General features: G+C 42.6%; 1 protein-coding gene across 2 annotated transcripts in view; it reads left to right on the top strand.

Annotated features, from left to right (window-relative positions):
• Positions 1-10,633, top strand: part of plppr1 (phospholipid phosphatase related 1) — a 76,842-nt gene extending 66,209 nt beyond the window's left edge. Inside the window, exons 7-9 of one of the 2 annotated variants that reach the window (XM_079524750.1) lie at positions 6,740-6,871; positions 8,332-8,367; positions 9,129-10,633. In XM_079524750.1, the coding sequence (XP_079380876.1) occupies positions 6,740-6,871; positions 8,332-8,337 (138 nt within the window). In that variant the 3' untranslated portion in view covers positions 8,338-8,367; positions 9,129-10,633. The remainder of the gene's footprint in view (positions 1-6,739; positions 6,872-8,331; positions 8,368-9,128) is intronic. The other variant, XM_079524749.1, reaches the window with a different exon arrangement.
• The last annotated feature ends 9,915 nt before the right edge of the window (positions 10,634-20,548 follow it).

The raw sequence follows: 20,548 nt of genomic DNA, 5'->3' as shown, positions 1-20,548 counted from the left end.
TTGGAGCCAACTCTTGTGGATCCCAAAACCTGACGATTCAAACATTTATGTTGCTGTTAGGCTATCAGTCATGCATTAGCCGTTTTCTTTTTATCATATGCCCAAGAGACTGTAATTATTGCAAACATTCTGGCCAGCAGTTTCAAACCCTTGTGCGACCTCAGTGTGAATAATTGATGCCATGGTTAGGTGGAATCCTAGCCTTTTGGGGGAACGGCTCTCGAGTTGATTGAGGAGGTGGATTTGGTCTTAATGGACTAAAGTCATCCTGCTTTTTTTTAGCTTTTTTTTTTTTTTACTGGTGGATGTTTGACAGTTGGCATTAGTTGGTATTAGTGCTAATCATGCCTTGCTGTACTTCTCTCTGCCTCGGTGTCGTGCAGTTCCCCAGATGAAGCACAGCTGATAGCCAATCACCCGCTTGGCAGTGCACATAATACTGATTTTTTTCACTTGGATCTGGAGTCTATGAAGCAGTACAAAGACGGTGTAGAGCACTGTTTCCTAAACAGTGGGTCGGGACCCATTTGTGGATCGCGGACACATTATTATGGGCCCCTTCATTTTTTTTGACCCACTAGTTTGGGTCCCGGGCAAAAATCTCTTTTTGGTCACAGTCTAAAAGATTTGGGAACCACCGTTGGAGGGCATGAGGGAGATTTGTACTATTGGGCTACACTTCATGTGACCACCGCGCTCTGACTTAAGGTGCGTTACCCGTTCAAATCATCCTACTATAAATGCGCCACGTCTCTGTGTGCGTGTACAGTTGTAATGCACGTAACCCGAGAACCGTTTGACCCACCGACATCACATTCGACACACGCATTCCACCCCCCCGCAGGGAGTGCAATGCCCGGTATCGAGTCGGTCGGACCCACGTTTCTCCAGAACCACCACAAAAGGCTCTGGTCAGGCTCTGCCAGTGGACCTAATCGGCCTAAATGCCCTCTTGCACCTGGGCCATTTCCAGCCTCTGCCTCAGCCAATTGATTGTCATGGCAACCCCACACCTGCAAATTGATTACTTAACCACTCCACTTTTCACAGTCAGTTTGCACTCTTCACACACAGGCAGACAGACAAATACAGAGATCTCCATGTGGGACACAGACAGTTAAAACGGGTGCTATGACAAGTTGACAGCAGGTATTCTTAGGTTCCCAAGTGGCATCGCTCTCAAGTAGGTCGGTGGCCAACGGGCACGTACAGGTCTAATATCATATAAATAACGGTAATGGGTCGCACACACCAAGACTGCATTTCAGTAATTTATTCTTGCATTTTGGACATGAGACAAACTTTCGGCTATCCAGCCTTCATCAGTGTGAATCAGCCTTCACTGATGAAGGCTCGATAGCCGAAACGTTTGTCTCATGTCCAAAATGCAAGAATAAATTCACGTTAATTAAAGGGGAGGCGTCCAAAGGCGTCCCGTGGCATGGAATGAGTTTTAAGGTCGCAAGATCGAAACGTTGCTCTCTTTAAAAAATAAATGCTGTTGAACCTGGCAAGTGGCCCATTTTATGCCTCGTCACCATCGCACCTGCTCCAAATTGTAGAGGGCTGTTCATGGAGCATTATAACGATAACTATAATATCATTCGCCATTCTCTTCTATAGTCATGGTGTGGACTCTATCATCCGCTTGAGTTTGAACGATTTTTAAAGAGTGGAACAATTCAAACTACGTGCGTATATCTTATCATTGTAGTTTTAATGCTTGGTGTGAGAACTTATTGCACAGACAATAAACAAAAGGTATTAAAAAAATCACGGCACTGCCTTTTTAATAGACCAACAATACTAGGAAGCATTTGTAAGACATAAAAGGGCCCCCCCAGGCAGGGGATAATCAGCAGGCATGATCAGGTCAGACCTCCCTTCACCTTTACATCGACTTGTCCTTATCGCTAATGAGGTTGCCCTATACAGAACAATGTAGATGAAAGGGAATAGGCGTGTGTGAGCGCGCGTGTCTGTGCGTGCGTGCTGATGGGCTTCCCCTAGTACCTGTAATTGTAAGAGACGAGTTAGACAGTTAGATTGTTGTCAGGCACAGCATTTCAATATTTGCTTTCCATCTATCAGGAAGTCTCTGATCCACCAGCCGTTTGTCAGAGCAATGTTCACTCTTTGACGGTTTGCCAGTTCCAGGATAATAATGGTAAATGGAGTGGTGTAAAGTCACAATAAAGTACATGTATTGTACTCAAGTACTGTACTTAAGTACAATTTTGAGGTACTTTACTTTTACTTCTAGTCCACTACATGTCAGAGTCAAATGTACTTTTACTGCACTACAATTATTTGAAAACTTTTGTTACTAGTTACTTTGACACATTTTAATCATCCAGGTCCAGGCGCATGCCACATATAGGCTCTGGCCTGACAGCGTGTCGCGTGTTCGAGTCCCGTTCATGACGACCTTTGTTGCGTGTCTCTCCCCTTCTCTCCCTCCCACTTTCCTGACTGTCTTCACTAATAACTATCAATAAAGGCAAAAAGACAAAAACAAATCTTTTTAAAAAGAAAGTAAATTTTGATGCCAATACATTGATGCTTGATACTTTTACTCAAGTACATGTTTAATTCTGGACTTACTGGACTCACATGTAACAGAGTATTTCTACATTGCAGTATTGATACTTTTACTTAAGTAAAGATATTATCTCTCGTTCAAACAAGATTATTTATTTTTCTTACCATGGCCACTCAGAGGCTGTACAGAGTAGCAAAAATATACAATTTTATACTGAAAATATCAGATCTACAAGCTCACAATGCACCTCGGCAGCGTGACACATTGTGAGCTTCTAGATCTGCTATTTTGGGTATGCAGCATGCGAGTGGTATGCACTGTGCAGCATGCGAGTGGTGTGCAGCATGCGAGTGGTATGCACTGTGCAGCATGCGAGTGGTATGCACTGTGCAGCATGCGAGTGGTATGCACTGTGCAGCATGCGAGTGGTATGCACTGTGCAGCATGCGAGTGGTATGCACTGTGCAGCATGCGAGTGGTATGCACTGTGCAGCATGCGAGTGGTATGCACTGTGCAGCATGCGAGTGGTATGCACTGTGCAGCATGCGAGTTGTATGCACTGTGCAGCATGCGAGTGGTATGCACTGTGCAGCATGCGAGTGGTATGCACTGTGCAGCATGCGAGTGGTATGCACTGTGCAGCATGCGAGTTGTATGCACTGTGCAGCATGCGAGTGGTATGCACTGTGCAGCATGCGAGTTGTATGCTCTGTGCAGCATGCGAGTGGTATGCACTGTGCAGCATGCGAGTGGTATGCACTGTGCAGCATGCGAGTGGTATGCACTGTGCAGCATGCGAGTGGTATGCACTGTGCAGCATGCGAGTATAAGTCGAGCTTTAGTCGCCCACACCATAAGAATGCTGACAATATATAATGCATATCTACTGCAACTCCTCCGGTTCAATCCCGGTTGCACGTCAGCCCTTCCTCTCCCGCTGTCCTCACTTCCCTGGGTCAAATTGCTGTCCTGTCCAAAGGATTCAATAAAAATGCCATAGAATAATTAATCAAGAATATTAAAGAAAATCAGCAGTGCTCCCGCGGTGATGAAAAGTACATTCTGACTGGACAGAAACAATAACCTAATTGTCAATTAACCCCTTTAGACCTGAGGACGATTCTAAAAAGATGGCTTCTAAATCCTGACAGTTTTCTGAAACACCTACTGTATGTCTTTATGTCAGTGGTGCTCAACCTTTTTCATGTCAAGGTCCCCAAAAATCTATGTAATTGGCCACCGACCCCCATCTGAAAATATGTTGTTTCAGGTACCTCCCAATCTTTGAGTTAAAAACGTTCGCTCTGAAACAATATATATTCAAAGATTTGCGCCACATTTTCACGATTTTTCAAAAATAGCAGATCTACAAGCTTGGAGATCTGCTATTTTTCAATAGATGAAGCATAACATAATGCTTAGAACACCAACAGGGGTTCCCGTCCAAAATGGGTTAATAACAAACTTGTTACGGTGGAATTGTAAATAAATAAAAGGAACGGTGCACCAGTTCACCGAGCGAGGCTGCCAGGTACAGTGATGTGTCATCAAGATGTAGCGCTGCAGAGCTGCCCCATTGACTGTTAATTAGACTGACTTTGGGGGGTTTATGAAATGTTTGATTGAGCTTTCACACCCAGTTGCACTTTATAGAGAGGCAATAAATGATCTGATCCAGAAAACCTAACCATATTTTCCCCCAATATAACCCCGGGTAAGGAGGGAGGTGCATATGGGGCCTCTCATACTCACTGGAACTGTATATCTTTGTGACATTGCGGATTGGCAGCTGTACTCATTTCTAAATGATGGGAAGGGAAAATATGAAATAAGCCAGACCCATTTTGTGCAAACAAATTATCAGCTGGGTATTCGTCCGTCGGATTCCGGGTAGACGTACACATAACCTTATTTATTCACAAAGTTAAGAAATTTGCATTTGATCAAAACTTTAATTGAATCAATACATTTGCATTTACTGTCTGAGGAACTGACGCTGAACAAAATGGTATCCACATGGGATTTCCCAACAGTCTGGGGAGGGAGTTGGGTGAGAACATGAGAGGTGCTGCTGGCATGCCTCTCTTGCTCTCTTTGGTACACAGCCAGTTCTGTTTTGATTCCTTTGCGCGTGGGTAACCTCCAGTGTCTCCTCAGACATGATTTCCACAAAACCACCCGCAGTATCCTTGTTTATCCCAGGTTATGTTTGACATGGTGAGCTTCTTCCGCAGAAAGGGCGCAGTCATGGTGACAGCTCAGCACACACTTTAGCTCGCATTGATTGGTCAAATGTCATAGCAGCCCTAGGGCTAAAAGTTATCAGACCTTTAACTTGTGCCGATTAGTCAGCTGCCAGTAACCCCAAGGCATGATATGGCAGCTGACAAATCGGAGCGTAAAACATGGATGAAACTCGGCCGCCAGACACTCGCGTTTATCTGAGTGCAACGAACCTAAACGGAGCAGAAAATATAAACCTTCGACAGTTCATAGAATCCCAGTGGGACTACCATTACGATCACTGACGTAATTCAAAGGGATGATCTCTCTCTCTCTCTCACACACACACACACACACACACACACACACACACACACACACAAGCTTTTGTTGTCTTTGTGAAAAAATAAGCCTATGGGTGTGTGATAAATGATTGCCAAGGCATTCGTCGTTGCTGTTGTTTATCCAAGCGAGGACAGGTGTATCAGCCTGAGCCAGTGGTTGGACACCAAGTGGAAATCGATTGGGTGTGTGGAGGTGAAGGATGCATTGTAGCTGAAGGAGGCATCTCCATTGGCGTCTTTCATTGCACATTTCCTGCCCTATTACCCTTTCCATGTTTCTGTTTCATTGTCTCCACCAGGCCGAAGGCATGGGGAGAGAGTATGTTTTGCACTCCGTCCGTCCGTGTGTCCGTCCGTGTGTCCGTCTGTCCGTCTGTGAACAGCTAATCTCCGGCACCGTTAACCCGGTCGATGCCAAATTTTGCACACACACTCCCTGGATGCCAACGATGAACCTCTGCCCCAAAAATTTCAGAACGGCCTGTTATAGCGCCACCAGGAGGCCGCTTTGTGCAAAACAAGTTTTTGGACAGTACACCTACAGATTTTGTCCAAACATCACGCAAATTGGTACACATTGGTTCTCAGACTCTCAGACATCCTGATTGGCTAAAATTGGCTTCCAAAGTTTGCAGTGCTCAGTTTCAAACAAAATGCTGCAAATCATGAACACATCGTGTGATTTCCGTGAAATTGCGCACGCACATTCCCACTAGGCCGAGGAAGAAATGCCACGTGAACATTTTCAACTCCGCCTCATGGTGGCGCTATAACTGGCCGAAAAGTGTTTTTACCTCAAACTGCACGGATTTGTGGATAACTTTGTATGCCAACTCCCTAGAGGCCAAGGAAAAACCTTTGCCTGGAATTTTTCACATCTTTATAGCGCCACCAGGAGGCCTTACATATGTAAAGCACATTTTCTAATATTACTCCTTCAGATGTTATCCAAATTTCACGCAAATCAGTACACATGCTCTCCATAGTCATGTGATCAAGACGGGTTTGTTTGATTTCTCATAATCCACCTTCATTGCCTACGATTGGCTTCTAAACTTTTCAGGAGTAGCCCGTTTTGTACAAATCGCCACAACTACTCAACGCAGCGTCCGATTGCGGTGAAACTGCATGCATATTCCCACTAGGCTGAGGAAGAAATGCCACTTGACAGTTTTCAAATCAGCCTCATGGTGGCGCTACAACAGGCCAAGCCGTGACACACAAACACACACACACACACACACACACACACACAAAACATGTTTATATTACTCCTAAACATTTTGCCAAACATCACACACTCCTATCCTCCTGGTGGAGACCTGTGCCCAGAAGGGTACTTTTTCTAGTTTTCCATGTTATATTCTAGTCATGTCACGGTGTTCTATCAATTTTCCAACAATGTTTTAATGTTTTATTAGGGTTCCATTCGTGTTACAGGCTGGTATTAGCTGTCCCTTAATGTTGCAGTTTAACATTAACATTCTCTTAGCAATAGCATTGTCTATTCACTATTAACCTTCATGTCCTGTCTAGGCATAATCTATGGCATTATGCTTTTCTTTTTTATTCTTTTTTTCTATTTATTTGCTGTAAGTGTTTCTTATGCTTTCCTGTCTTCCTTTCCAGGGTTTATGTGTGGTGAACAACTTTAAAGGTGTCCACAGCACAGCGGCTAAACAGAAGACTGAGGAGTACCGCGGTCTGCCCCTGATGACGTTCCCTCGCGTAGAGAGCCCTCTGGAGACCCTCAGTGCACAGGTAACCCCCAATTCAGTGATTTGGAAAACCCCCTGGTCTGCCCCGGTAACAAGATGTGCACATACGCGCACTACAGTGGGGGACACGCAACAGGCCAACAGCACGCACACCAAGGCCCGCTCCTGTTCAATCATGATTGGCGGAAGGCTCCTCTCTATCCTGATTGGATGAAGGCTGGGCCACCTAGCCAAAAACGACCAGGGGTTAACTGGGGACAGGGAGGAACTCCTTATATGGTCAGCACACTCTATAGTAGGGAGGATTATCACAACAAAACAAAAAAATAAGTGATATTTGAATTAAGTGAAATCACTGAATATACCTTTAACGTTTCTGGAGAAAGATGGCTAGCGTGAGCTAATGCTAACATTAGCCGCCTCTTACACTGGAGGTTTGCGAGACTGAAGTGCTTCAGTAGTAATCCTTAATTCCGGCCGGCGCAAGCTAAGTACCACTTGTTGCCACACGGCAGCAGTCTAAGTATTAACCGTTGAACCCCGTTATCTAAACCTGAATTACCCAAAGGTAACAACGAAACGATTTGAATGATGCTTACGGTAATGAAAGTAGTACATTAATTAATTCATGCCAGGTGCGTGCAACATGCTCAGCAGTAGGAAGTGTTAAATAAGTCTGAAAAGACTGCATTGTCTATTTCTTTTATTTTTGCCTCAATGTTTTCAAAAACATTCTTGGGTGTACTGTTTAGCTATGGCATACTGTAAATGCCATACGGAAAAAATAAAAGTAACACAGATTGACAATGAATGAGCCAGGTGCTCTGATTCTTCGATTAGACTGCGATCTGTCATTGAATTGAGCGGTCATAAAAATAAAATAATACTTAAAATAAAAACAGACCACTGGATTTAGTGATTGACCAATCGGAATTAAGCATTTAACTAAGCTGTGTAATAAAGTCCAATAATGGTGTAGCTTCACTGCTGTCTAATATTTATGTCTCTGCTGCCAAGTTACTAGGTGTGCATTTCGTGAACAAAGCTGCACTAATCATATTAGGAGGATGGCATCGTTTGCGCTGATAGTGTCTCATTTGATTACATGGAAATATAAATCTTTATCAATACTCTAAATCAGATTCACTGCATGAATTAGTAACTACAATCCAACTTGAACTCTTCAGTTCAGTTTTCTTTGCCATTTCCTGTAGACTGCTGTGTTTTATGCACAGACGTGGCTTGGTTTCGTGATGCCGTGCATGTGATTGGTCTACTCTTCAGGGAACATACACATACTGTGCAGGCATGCAGACAAACAAACCCTGATATTTGAAAGATGCTCTTGTGGAACTATTGCACAAATGATGTCTTATGATTAAAATATGAAATTTCCATCCCTTGTTTCCTATTCTCTCTCTCTCTCTCTCTCTCTCTCTCTCTCTCTCTCTCTCTCTCTCTCTTCCTGCTTTCTTGCTTTCTTTAACTCCTTTCCACACACAGAAATAATTATATATATTCAAGAAGACATACAGACAGGCAAGCAACTATACTGCTACTTCTAACCACCTTTACTTTCCTGTCTCTCTCCATAAATTACAGTCTTTCATATAATTGTATATATTCGAAAAAGTCACACAGACGACAGGCAACGACACTGTACAGTTAGTTCTAGCGTTCTTTACTTTTCAGTCCCTCATTAGAACAGGGACCCCATACAGTCACACTTACATATCACATTAGAACAGTGGTTCCCAAACCTTTTCATGTCAAGGACCCCCAAATTGACACTAATTAGCCCCGCGGACCCCCATTTGAAAAGATATGCCAGGGACCCCCATAAGAGAAGACTTTTACGGCTCTAGCAGAGATTCTCAACCAGTTTCATTTCAAGGACCCCCAGTTTGACATGCATTAGTCTACAGACCCTACAAGTTAATTTAACTCTGAGAGTGTACACATGGAACCAAATGGACCCGTTAGGGTCCATTTGGTTCCATTTGTACACTCCATTTGTACAGTTCCATTTGTACAGTTACAGACCCATAAGGGTCCATTTGGTTAGCTGGGGACCCCCTAGAACTCCCTCAAGGACCACTGGGGGTCCCCGGACGCCACTTTGGGAACCACTGTGAGCACCAGATGGCAAAGGTCCACCTTTTCGTCCTATTTTCATTCCTTTTTTTCCTCCCTATATTCCCCCCTTCATTTTTCCCTCTCTTCCTCATTCTCTCATTTTCCTCCCTCTACTTTTCCTCCCTCTCCTCCCATTGCTCCGCCCCCTCTTCCCCCTCATCCAGAATCACTCTGCGTCGATGACGGAGGTCACATGACTAAGGGGGCAGCACCGGGTCACGTTTGCGTCTCCTCAGCACTTCCAGACACAATGACGAGGACGTGTCCCGCGTGGTTCCACATCATCATCAACTCAACAAACAACACACTACCGACGTATCCATCTGACAGACCTTGGGGATAAAATGATACCCTTGTCTAATCATTTCAAAGTAGTCATGGTATGCTTGATTTAACCGGCCAACACTCATGGACTGAAAAGAAAAGAAATAAATACAGCGGAGGGGAAGAAAATGTACCGATGCATGGGTAACTTGAGCACAATTTTTGTTTTAGATAATAAGAAACCATTAGCATTGGATTGAAGATATTTTTCCTCTTGGAGGTGCACTGTCTAGTTAGAGGATGGTGTTTTGTACATTTTGTATGAGCGAGTGCTGTAGCCTCTCCTGATGGTGTTACATCGGCAACACTTCCTGTCAGCTGACACACACACTGTTTTACATCACATCCAGTCAGGTGACTTTGCATCACCACCGCCATCTTGCCCCGACCCAGTCTGAAAATAATAATAATAATATTATTAATAATAATATAGAAACAATTGATGTTGTTGTTCTGTGATGTTTGTCATTTGTACAGAAGAAAACATGGAAGAAAAAAATAATCCTCTTTTTTTTTTATTATTATTTCCTGTACATAAACTGACCGTGTCAGGTCGTATTTTGTAAAGACGTTTTTTTTGTTAATCTGTAGGATTATTTTACGATCCGTTTGGACCTTGTTTGCCTGCTGTAAAACCTGGATATGTTTTGGTATCAGTTTCAGTGTTTCAGGGGGGGGATGTCCCCCGCTCCCCTCCTTCCGCCCCTTCAGAGGAAACCACAGGGAGAGTCGGTGACATCGACAGAGGTGGGATTTGGGGTATTGTGACTGCACTGTGCCATTTTCATGTTCACTTCATGTGGAAATGTGATGATAAATGTGAAAACCCACTTGCTGAGTGTGTAATGTGTCTCCGTCTCCGTTTCCCCTGTCATGTTAAATAGTCACTTCTCTGCCGTACGGTCAGCAATACTGTATATACAGTATACACTATAAATAAATCGTATTTGGGAATACAGAGTGACATACTGTACCATACCATTAGCCCTGTAGTAGAAAGCCGACTTATGACTCCTTTGCGTGTGTGCGTGTGTACAAACACACACACACGCACGCACCCACCCCTCTGCTCCTCAACCCACCAGTGAATTGTGACGCAATGTTGTGATTCCATTTTTCTTCGTCCCTATTGGACGATAGATCCCCCCAGCATGAAGAGAGAACACACCCATGATGTTTTATATAGCCATGATTTGTATGATATTCTTGTTATTATCATCGTGATTATGATTGTCCTTTGTTTACAAAGCAAACAAAAAGATGGAATTGCATTTCATTTGAAAATGCGGCATTTATTTTTTGTTTTTCTCGTTTTGTCCACAAAATAAATGGTAGCAAAACGTAATGGTGTGGCATATGGTTTCATTCTTGCTGCAGTCATTGTTTGTAATACAGAAATGCATGTACGCCACTGTGCACGTAGTGCTCGTGCTGCACGGTGGTTATGTACTGTACTGTGGCGTCTAGGGCTCAAAATCCACCAAGGTGTATCCGGCTTTGTCGAGCGTCTATTCGAACGCAATGGGCTATATGCACACACTCCATTTTGGAAAGAACTTGGGCCCTTCCCTACTTCCTTCACAGGTGTTACCACTGATACTAATGAAGGCTCTGTTCCATTCTGGCCAAACAGTCGGGGTGCTGCTATTGTGCATGTTGGCTCACTGAAAACACTCTGCTACTGGAGACACTGCTACACCAATGGATCTCAAAGTGTCCTTAAAGGAGCATTCAGTGATTTGGGTGATTTGGAAAACCACCCAGTCCGCCCCGGTAACAAAATGTGCACATGCACGCTCTACAGTGGGAGGAAGTGCAACAGGCCAACAGTATGTGCACCAAGGCCCGCCCCCAGTTGATCATGATTGGAGGAAGGCCCCTCTCATCCTGATTGGATGAAGGCTTTGCCACCCGCCACCAAAACTGAAACTAGGGTTTTTTGACCCCAGGGGCTCACTGGGGACAGGGAGGAACTCCTTATATGGTCAGCACACTCTATAGTAGGGAGGATTATCCAGAAAAAAAGAAAAAATAAGTGATATTTGAATTAAGTAAAATCACTGAATATACCTAAGTGGGTTCCAAATGGCCCCGTACAGGTGTGTACAGTAACTCTGAGAGTGTACAAATGGAACCAAATGCCCTGTATCAGAATGTACAGTACAAATGTACTGTAACCAAATTAACCCGGTTGGATACATTTGGTTGCATTTCTCAAATCAGCCGAGTAATGGTTGCACTTTCACTTTCATCGACTATGTGCTTTTGACTACAATTTCTGAGAATCTGACCCTATTTACTGATGTCTTTCCCGTAATTTGAAATGCAGATGCCTATTGAAACGCTATCCTGTTGAGCAGTGTTATTGACTGAAGCTCGTGTCCCAATAATGAACCCTCTTGCGTCTTGTCACTTGGATCTTTTTATCAATGGCTTAATTATCTCTCAAAGGCCGGAATTGCCGGAGGTGGAGGTTATGTTCTCACCCCTTTGTGGATATGGAGCTAATCTCGGAACCGCTCAGTGCCAAATGTATCGTGCAGGCAGCCAGTAGGCCAAGGCCGTCAGGATATTAAGGATATTTTAGAAATGCTATATCTTCCCATTAGAGCACAGTATGTGCTCCACTGAAATGTATCTTCCTAGTTGTACAGAGACCACCTGTATGGAAGCAGATGTGCTGTATCCGTTCCGTTATATTTCTCCAGGTTTTTACTTTAATTATATATATAATGTATACACACACTCACAGGTTCAATATTTTGACAATCGGGACTAAGGCATACTTTAAAAAAAGCATGAAAGTACGTGTGTCCGGGTAGCTGAGTCTGTAGAGCACTCGCCTTTCGACCACAAGGTCATGGGTTCGATTCTGGGCACCGCCAACTCAGCGTAGGAGGAGCACAGCTTGATGTTGTGCGGTAAGGTAAGTACGACATCCCAGAGGTCTAGCACATTGAAACGGGGATAGACTCCTGCACCCTGGCTGATACTGACAATAAGCCTCTTTGACTTACTTTACTGAATTACTACATTACTAAAAAGTATGTATTACAATAATGAGTATTATAATACATACAATACAATTATGGAGTACTGATACTTGACCTTATAAGTCATGCTTTATGTGTGCTTATAACTAGAATTATACAGTGCAATAAGCAGATTATAATGCATTCTAATTTCTAAGCATACTATTATATTTATAATGCATTATAGATACTATTCTTTGGGCTCTGTGTGTACAAAGTGTTTCAGCCCAGAGGTTTTCCAACGCTCTCTGCACTTCTGTCCAAACACACAAGTTGTGTCACACAACAGATTTGACTGAGCACTTGTTATTCACGTTGTTGTTCAGCTGCACTGTCCATTCATCCTTAAAACCGCAATCGGCTTCGAATGCAGTGTTTACTACGTGTCACCCCTAGGACATATGCACGTGCGTGCGTGCGCGCGCACACACACACACACAGTCACACAGAGATTGAGATAGAGAGGGAGAGAAAGCTGACTACACACTTGCTCCAATGCCATGTCAGGTAGGATATTCATTTCAGCTGTGGCAGCCGGTGCTTACCCTGCAGACAGACACTATGGAAATGCATTGTGTGTGTGTGTGTGTGTGTGTGTGTGTGTGTGTGTGTGTGTGTGTGTGTGTGTGTGTGTGTGTGTGTGTGTGTGTGTGTGTGTGTGTGTGTGTGTGTGTGTGTGTGTGTGTGTGTGCGCGCGCGCGTGCGTGCGTGCGTGCGTGCGTGTTCCTGGGGGGGATGTTTTTTCTTCAAATGTACGTGCTTGTGAGTGTGTTCATGAAATGTGCTCCTTGACGTGTCGTGAGTATGCCTGCACAAAGTCATCATGGTAAACCACTGGTTCTCAACGGACCTCCAGGAGTTCAAAAAAATCACACCCGTGTGAAGTGAGGGGCGCTCTTATCGTCATACATCATCTCATTCCGGCCAAGTAGAATTTGCCTCCTCACCTTCGTGTTCATTCAATGTTTGTGTTTATGTAATGTTTGTGTTTACATGTTACATACTCGAGGATGGTATATTTATATGTATTATATATGAGACCGTGACTATATTTCTATATATTGTATATTATACAAGGGGTATTTATATATATATATATATATATTATGTTATACTGTGATTATATTGATACATATGGATATTATAGTATACAGTGATATGGCATAGTATGGAGTGCTGATTGCAGTTCTCAGTCACAGGTCTGGCTGGTGCTCGGAGGCGGAGACTTACCTTCCACCTGCCCACCTCGTCAACGGGAGCCTATCATCATCAGAAGGCCAGCCAGAGGAAGACTACTTAAGAGCAGCTGTGATGCCAGCTCGTTGGCATTGTGACTCAGTCTGCCATACTGAGAGCATACTGTCCAGGGGAGCTGTGAAGCGACACCTTTGTAAAAAGTCAACACTAGGGTCTCCATATACCTGTGTGGAGGTTCCTTAGTGTTTTTATATATATCTCTTGCCTGTCTCGCTGTGGTGATGTTACAAGTAATTATACGCACATTGATTTAAGTGGTATGGTATAATTTACAGGAGTATGGGAGCTTGCTTTTTGTAACAGTCATTATTTTGTTAAGCATTAGGTAGAGTAGAGAGTTTAAATAGGTTGATCATTTGTAACCATTCTTTTCCTTGTGTTGGTTAGGATTAGATAGAAGGTTCTTTTGCATCTAGGATAGGTATAGTCTTTTTTTGTTTGTTTCCCTGGGTTGCCCCATACAGCCTTTTGTTCTCATTATATAATTTAAATAACACTTAAAACTTGTAACTCGACGTGGCTCGAGTAGAGGGCTCAGCCCCTATATTTAAGTTGGTTGGAAACCCAGAAATTATCGTTATTAGTCCGTACAGGTTGTCTAGATAGAAGGTTATAGCTATATATATATATATATATATATATATCCGCATATTGTTTATATATATTCATACTATTGTATTGATTGCCTATATACCTTCTGTCTATTGAATATACCTTATTGAAGCACTGTGAATAAACGACAGTTCACTTGCCAGCCTTGTTGCGTCCTTTAAATACCCCTAGATATATGAAGGAAACGTAACATTACACAAACACTCAAAGCTGGCCATTCATTGTCATACTACTACTACTACTATTTTTGAGGCCCCTGGAGGCTCGAGGCCTGTTTCAATTCAAACGATTTAAACATATATAAGGCCGCCACTGAGTACAGTACATGTAAGTAAATGTACTTGGTTACTTTCCACTACAGCTAATAGATGTCATTTAGATCTGCGTTGACCTCGCGTCACCAGACCTTCCACCTCGGAGGAAAGCCTGGAAGAAACGCTGGTTCAGCTTGAAGTGTTTTCGGGCGTTGTCTTGTTTCCCCCAATCCAGTATTAGAATAGTTTTCATTTAGTTTTAGTCATGTTTTAGTCACCCGGAATGTTTTAGTGTTGGTCTAGTTTTAGTCGACTAAATATCATAAGATTTTAGTCGACTAAATCTACAGTTGATTTATTCGACTAAAATGTATTTTGGCAAAACATTTTCGTCATAGTATTAGTCGACGAAAACAACACTGGCCCAACCCCCATTTAAATGCTGAATCGAGTATAACTACTAGTTTAATCTCGCCAGTGGCTATGAGTTGGAATACTACAATGGATGGATACACCAAACAAACTATTCTTATTAGCTATGCCTCATCAAGGGTTTTATTGGGTAGGCCCTAAAATTGTAAACGGAATTATTTGGGGTAATTCTGGTTCCGGTTTGGTGGTCCCGGCCTGACAACTATACAAACCAGTGACTACAAGTTATTTCCGCTCCCGACCGGATCAGAACCCCGAATGTGGCATTGATCTCTCCAAAATAACCACGTCGTCGTTCGTCGAGGAATGATCTCGCTGTCTCTCGATCCCTGGCTAGATCAGTGTTGGGCAAACACTTTGATCTGCCAGGTGATCCGGTTGGGCTATTGAGGTGATCCATTTATTATTTGATGTGCACTAATATTTTCTCCCCAGCTAGACATAATTGATCTTAAATTATATCCACACTTACCACATGAACGCTGTCCCTATTTTGGGCATAGACAAACATTTTCAAAAATAGTCCATCTACAAGATTGCAGATCAGCTATTTTTGAACATGTTTGTATAGGGCTTTAGTGGTTAAATTATTGACTCATCATTTTTTTATTATTACATTATTTACTTGCTTTTGTATTATGTAGCACCAAATGTTTGTGTGATAAGAACTTATTTACATGGACCACTTGAACCCTAGAATTCCTTTTCTGAGGGGAACGTTAGCCAAAAATACATCTACATAGCAGATCTACAAGCTTGTAGATCTGCTATTTTTCTAAGTTTTCTAAGTATTGAGGGTTTATGTGGTTAACTGTCTGAAAATACACATTAACAAAACATGAATGCAACACTGACAATATTGCTGTCAAACCAGTCTAGGCTATCTAGATAGATAAAATGAAATCTATGAAAAGGTTTAATCTGCAACACAATGTTATAAAATATAGTGGGGGTCCCTGCTTCATCTCTCCCTCAGCTAATTAAGGGGTCCATGGCCTGAGAAATGATGAAGACCCCTGCTTTAGATGATAAAGCCTGCCTGGGCAATCACAGGTGAAGCTTCATGACCACCTTCTGGAAAAAATACCAACAAAGTACATAACGGTTTACTGTAGCTGTTGATCTGTCTATCGATTGCCTTCCTCTGGTATCAGAAGCACAGCATCAGCACTTGTCTCACTTGATCACAAAGGGTTGGAGTACTTGTTATCAGCCAAAGGAGCAAATCTTTCACGTCCTTGAGCTTGTCCAAAGATTTTATGATAATCCATGAGAGTGAGTAAGGGGTTTTGAATGTCGCATAGCATGCGACATACTGTACAACGATAGAGATGTGATTGTGCAACAGCTATGGTTTCATAAAATGTGGATGTACTCCAGAAATAAAATGTGGTTTTAAAAAGTAATTCGCTCAAATGGTCTTAGTAGCAGTTTTTCTTCCCCCAAATGTGGCCTATAGGAACCCTGGCACAGCTTGGTTTCAATCCTCCAAGGAACTAATTACATTCACTGCAGGTGGATGGAATTAAAGCTTGGTAGGGGAGAAGCCCAGCGGTACCAGGGGTTCCTGAGAACCAAGGCTGGGAAACCACTGCATTGGCAAATAGAATTAACCAAAATGTAGAGGTTCATGGTTCCACTCTATTTTGGGTGGAAAATTTGACATACCAAAAACAAAAGAACATAATAATAATAATAATAATAATAATAATAATAATAATAATAATAATAATAATAATAATATTAATAATAATAGCTTTTTAGTAGCTTACTTCATCATGTGCTTCATGAGAGAGAGAGTGCAGGAAGAATCAAGTAGTTTACCCACTCTCAGTCAGTGCAATGGAGATGTGCAGTGTCCAGGGACTGCTCTGTCTGTCTGTCTGTCTGTCTATTATTTAACCCTGAACGGAGAATATATAATATATTGTGTTTTGTGTAGTTGAACCATGGTCATCCATTTTCTGTTGACAAAATGACAAAGTTTGATCATAGGGGGAGCTGTGGGGAAATGTATGTGAGCAATAGTTCCAATTCCAGGAAGTGAACTGTCAGGAATCTATAAAGGAACAGGAAGTGAGGCACCGAGCCTGGGTTCCATTTTGGGCAGTTAGTAGTATGGTTAGAAGAGTGTTTGGTGTGGTTGACAACTTGTTAGTCAAACAAACTCTGTTCAAGCCAATACTACGTGAAAATCAGAACTTAACTCAAACCAATGCACAGTTTGACCGAAGAACTTTGTTTAGGGAAGGAGAGAAACATTTCTGAGGCTTGGTGCTCTGAACAAACAAATCAGAGCTTGTGAACAAAGGAACCATGCAGTGGAGGACTCCTGACTTAAAGGTTGGGTGAGAAGGATATACTTTTATTTTTTCCCCAGTTAGCAATGCATTGCCTTTTTGTTGTATAACTTGCCAAATAAGATCTTACAACGTTCACATTAGTCAGATTACCTTTTGGGGATTACTTTGGGATACTTTGACTCTGGGACACCTTTAAAGGGACATTGCAGGGGAAATCTGAATATGAACATTTTCAGTTACATTTTGAAGAGACTTTGATTGTTCAATTGTATTATTTTTGTTTGATCTACTTTAAACAAGATAAAGACATTGCAATTTAAGTTAAAAATAAATAGTTTGTGTTTCCCTTTTGCTCTACAATACAGTTCATTTCCAGTATAAAGACTTACTAGGTACAGGACCTTTATTTCTTTATTTTATTTAATATAACTCAGACATATAACTTTATGGTTCTGTCTGCCTGCCTGCCTGTCGACTTACTAGACCAGATGTCTGTGTGCCAGCCCATATATAATTATGACACAAATGAAATATTCCCAACTCATTTTGATTGTCCAATAGGATATACATAACCTTAGAAATATTTGCTTTCACTTCAGGATGTAATGATAATTAAACTCCTTCCTTGATGTTGTCCAGGAAAGTGAGCCCAGTGTCCATGACATCAGACACTGACTGAAAAAGTACTTGGTACCAATTTGGTACTGACTTTTGGTACTACCAAAAGTAAAAGTACTCATTGTGCAGAATGTCCCATTTCAAGTTTTCAAATGTATAAAAACCTTTTGAAAATAGAAGCTGTACAAGCTCACAATGCAAATATGGTCAAAATGTATGTGGGAATCCAGGTGAATGGTGCACCTACTGTAGCCTGGCTAAAGCCATACCGAATCAGCCGTTGGCAAAATAAAATATCATAATAGATGGTTGTGTTGAGACAAAACGCAGTCATGATTTAGGCCATGTTATCTGCTGGTGTTGATCCACTGACAGTGAAAACTTAACAATGGTTTCAACACAGACATTTTCTGATCTATGTGTGAAAGGTTGGATCTCTGTTTTCGGATGATGATGAATGATTGCTCACTTGTTGTTTGTACAGTTATACAATAATGATAAAAGCCAAGCGTAGCATATCTAATCGGGAGAGAGAACTCATACAGACGAATTGAATACACATGACCACAATGGAAACGAGCTCTAACATTTCTAGACAAAATGTAACCCTGTCAATTTCACACACGCACACTAACCTTTTAAAATGTGTGCTGCGATTAAGTTGCATGAATGTTTGTGTTTTACAGATGGAACCACACAGATGGCCGGCGATGACGGGCAGCTTATGAAAGGCAAGTCTATTGGACATAGTGTAATTTTCCTGATGTGTCGTTTGCAGGTTATTTTCATTTCTCACTTTTTTCTGAAGACCTTGACATCCAGAAGATGACTTCAATGCTCGCTGAAGTACTTGTGGTGGTGGTAAAGGAGCTGTCCAGAGATGTGCAGTTCATCAAGAAGGAGTTGGCTGAGGGCAACATGACACCGGGTGGTACCCGGGAACCAGACACAACCCCTATGGTCCCCTCAAGAAGGAGTTGGCTGAGGGCAACACAACCCCTATATGGTCCCCCTCCAGCTGCCAATCGCCAGTGAACAAGACTTCAATGAGGCAGAATCATTACTGATGGATGAATCAGTCCGTCAGAAGATGGTAATTTATCTGACAGACTGAACTGCGTTAATTTTTTTTTCCAAATGTGGATAATTTCAGTGTGGTCTTCCTCAAAGTCAAAGTCGTACGATTAGTCACAGACGTTACCGCAGTGACATTTGTTTCTCCGCATTTGACCCATCTCTTGGAACGGTGAGCCGCAGCGTGCGCTGCGCTCGGGAATCATTAGTTGATTTGACCCCCAATCCAACCCATTGATGCTGAGTGCCAAGCAGGGAGCAGTCCCATTTTTACAGTCTTTGGTATGACCCAGCCGGGGATCGAACCCCGACCTCCCAGTTTCAGGGCGGACACTCTAACCACAAGGCCACTGTCTGGTCAGGGGTAAGTTATTGCCCTTTAGCTGCTCGAGCACAAATGGTTCTAGTCTAAAAGTTCAAAACATGCCACAGAGCTTGTAGATCTGCTATTTTTGAAAAGAATTTTGAAATTGTTCAAATGTACTGCTTACAAAAATACTGTAAAAACAAGTTGGTTGCTCTGTGTTCATACAATATATGATGTTATGCTGTTTCTAACGCAGTGCCCTCATTTTTTCTTCAATCTCATTTAGATTGCTCGCCTCATGGCTGTGGTAGGAGGCACCGATTCAGAGCACCTAATCAGAGGGATGTTGGGAACGGCTCTGACCAACACCCTGGCCAGTGGGTTCAACTGACCAACGCCCTGGCCAGTGGGTTCAACTGACCAACGCCCTGGACAGTGGGTTCAACTGACCAACGCCCTGGACAGTGGGTTCAACTGACCAACGCCCTGGCCAGTGGGTTCAACTGACCAACGCCCTGGCCAGTGGGTTCAACTGACCAACGCCCTGGCCAGTGGGTTCAACTGACCAATGCCCTGGCCAGTGGGTTCAACTGACCAACGCCCTGGCCAGTGGGTTCAACTGACCAATGCCCTGGCTAGTGGGTTCAACTGACCAATGCCCTGGCCAGTGGTTTCAACTGACCAATTCCCTGGCTAGTGGGTTCAACTGACCAATGCCCTGGCCAGTGGGTTCAACTGAACTGACCAATGCCCTGGCTAGTGGGTTCAACTGACCAATGCCCTGGCTAGTGGGTTCAACTGGGCTGGAAAGAGACAGGTGTTTTTCAGAAAGCAAGAAGCCATTCAAGGACACACAAATTCAAGACTGCATATTTGGTGAGCTTCCTCCCCTGCAAACCACTTAATAGGTTACACTTTAACCTATTAAGTCGTTTACCAAAAGTTATTTTTAACGTGAAATATCCCTTAAACGTTAAAGGGATATTTCACATTAAAAAAACTTTTGGTAATTTTCCTACTCAGTCTGTGTCCCATACCCAAACCCGTCCACCAGTGACATCATCGATGGGGAATCCAAGCTAATAGAAACTGCATGCTTTCTATTCCTGAAAAGTTGCAATGTGAAAATGGAAGCCATCGTTCTCAGGCTAAATATCTATATACTACTTACTACATAAGTGTCAAATAAACTTTACCATGGTATATCAATGATGTCAGATAAGATATAATTGTATTCACAATTACATCATTATATTGTAATGTATTTGCCTGTAAAATTGCTTGCTCTGGCTAGTATCTCTGTCGGTCTACATGTAAAGTGTCTTGGGGACTGATCGATATGATGCAGAAAAGGGAGGAGGTTATTTAAAG

The sequence above is a fragment of the Electrona antarctica genome (genome assembly GCF_951216825.1).
Source record: "Electrona antarctica genome assembly, chromosome: 16".
Taxonomy (NCBI): domain Eukaryota; kingdom Metazoa; phylum Chordata; class Actinopteri; order Myctophiformes; family Myctophidae; genus Electrona; species Electrona antarctica.
Note: the sequence above shows the minus strand (reverse complement) of the source record. Positions and strands in the feature narration are given on the sequence as shown.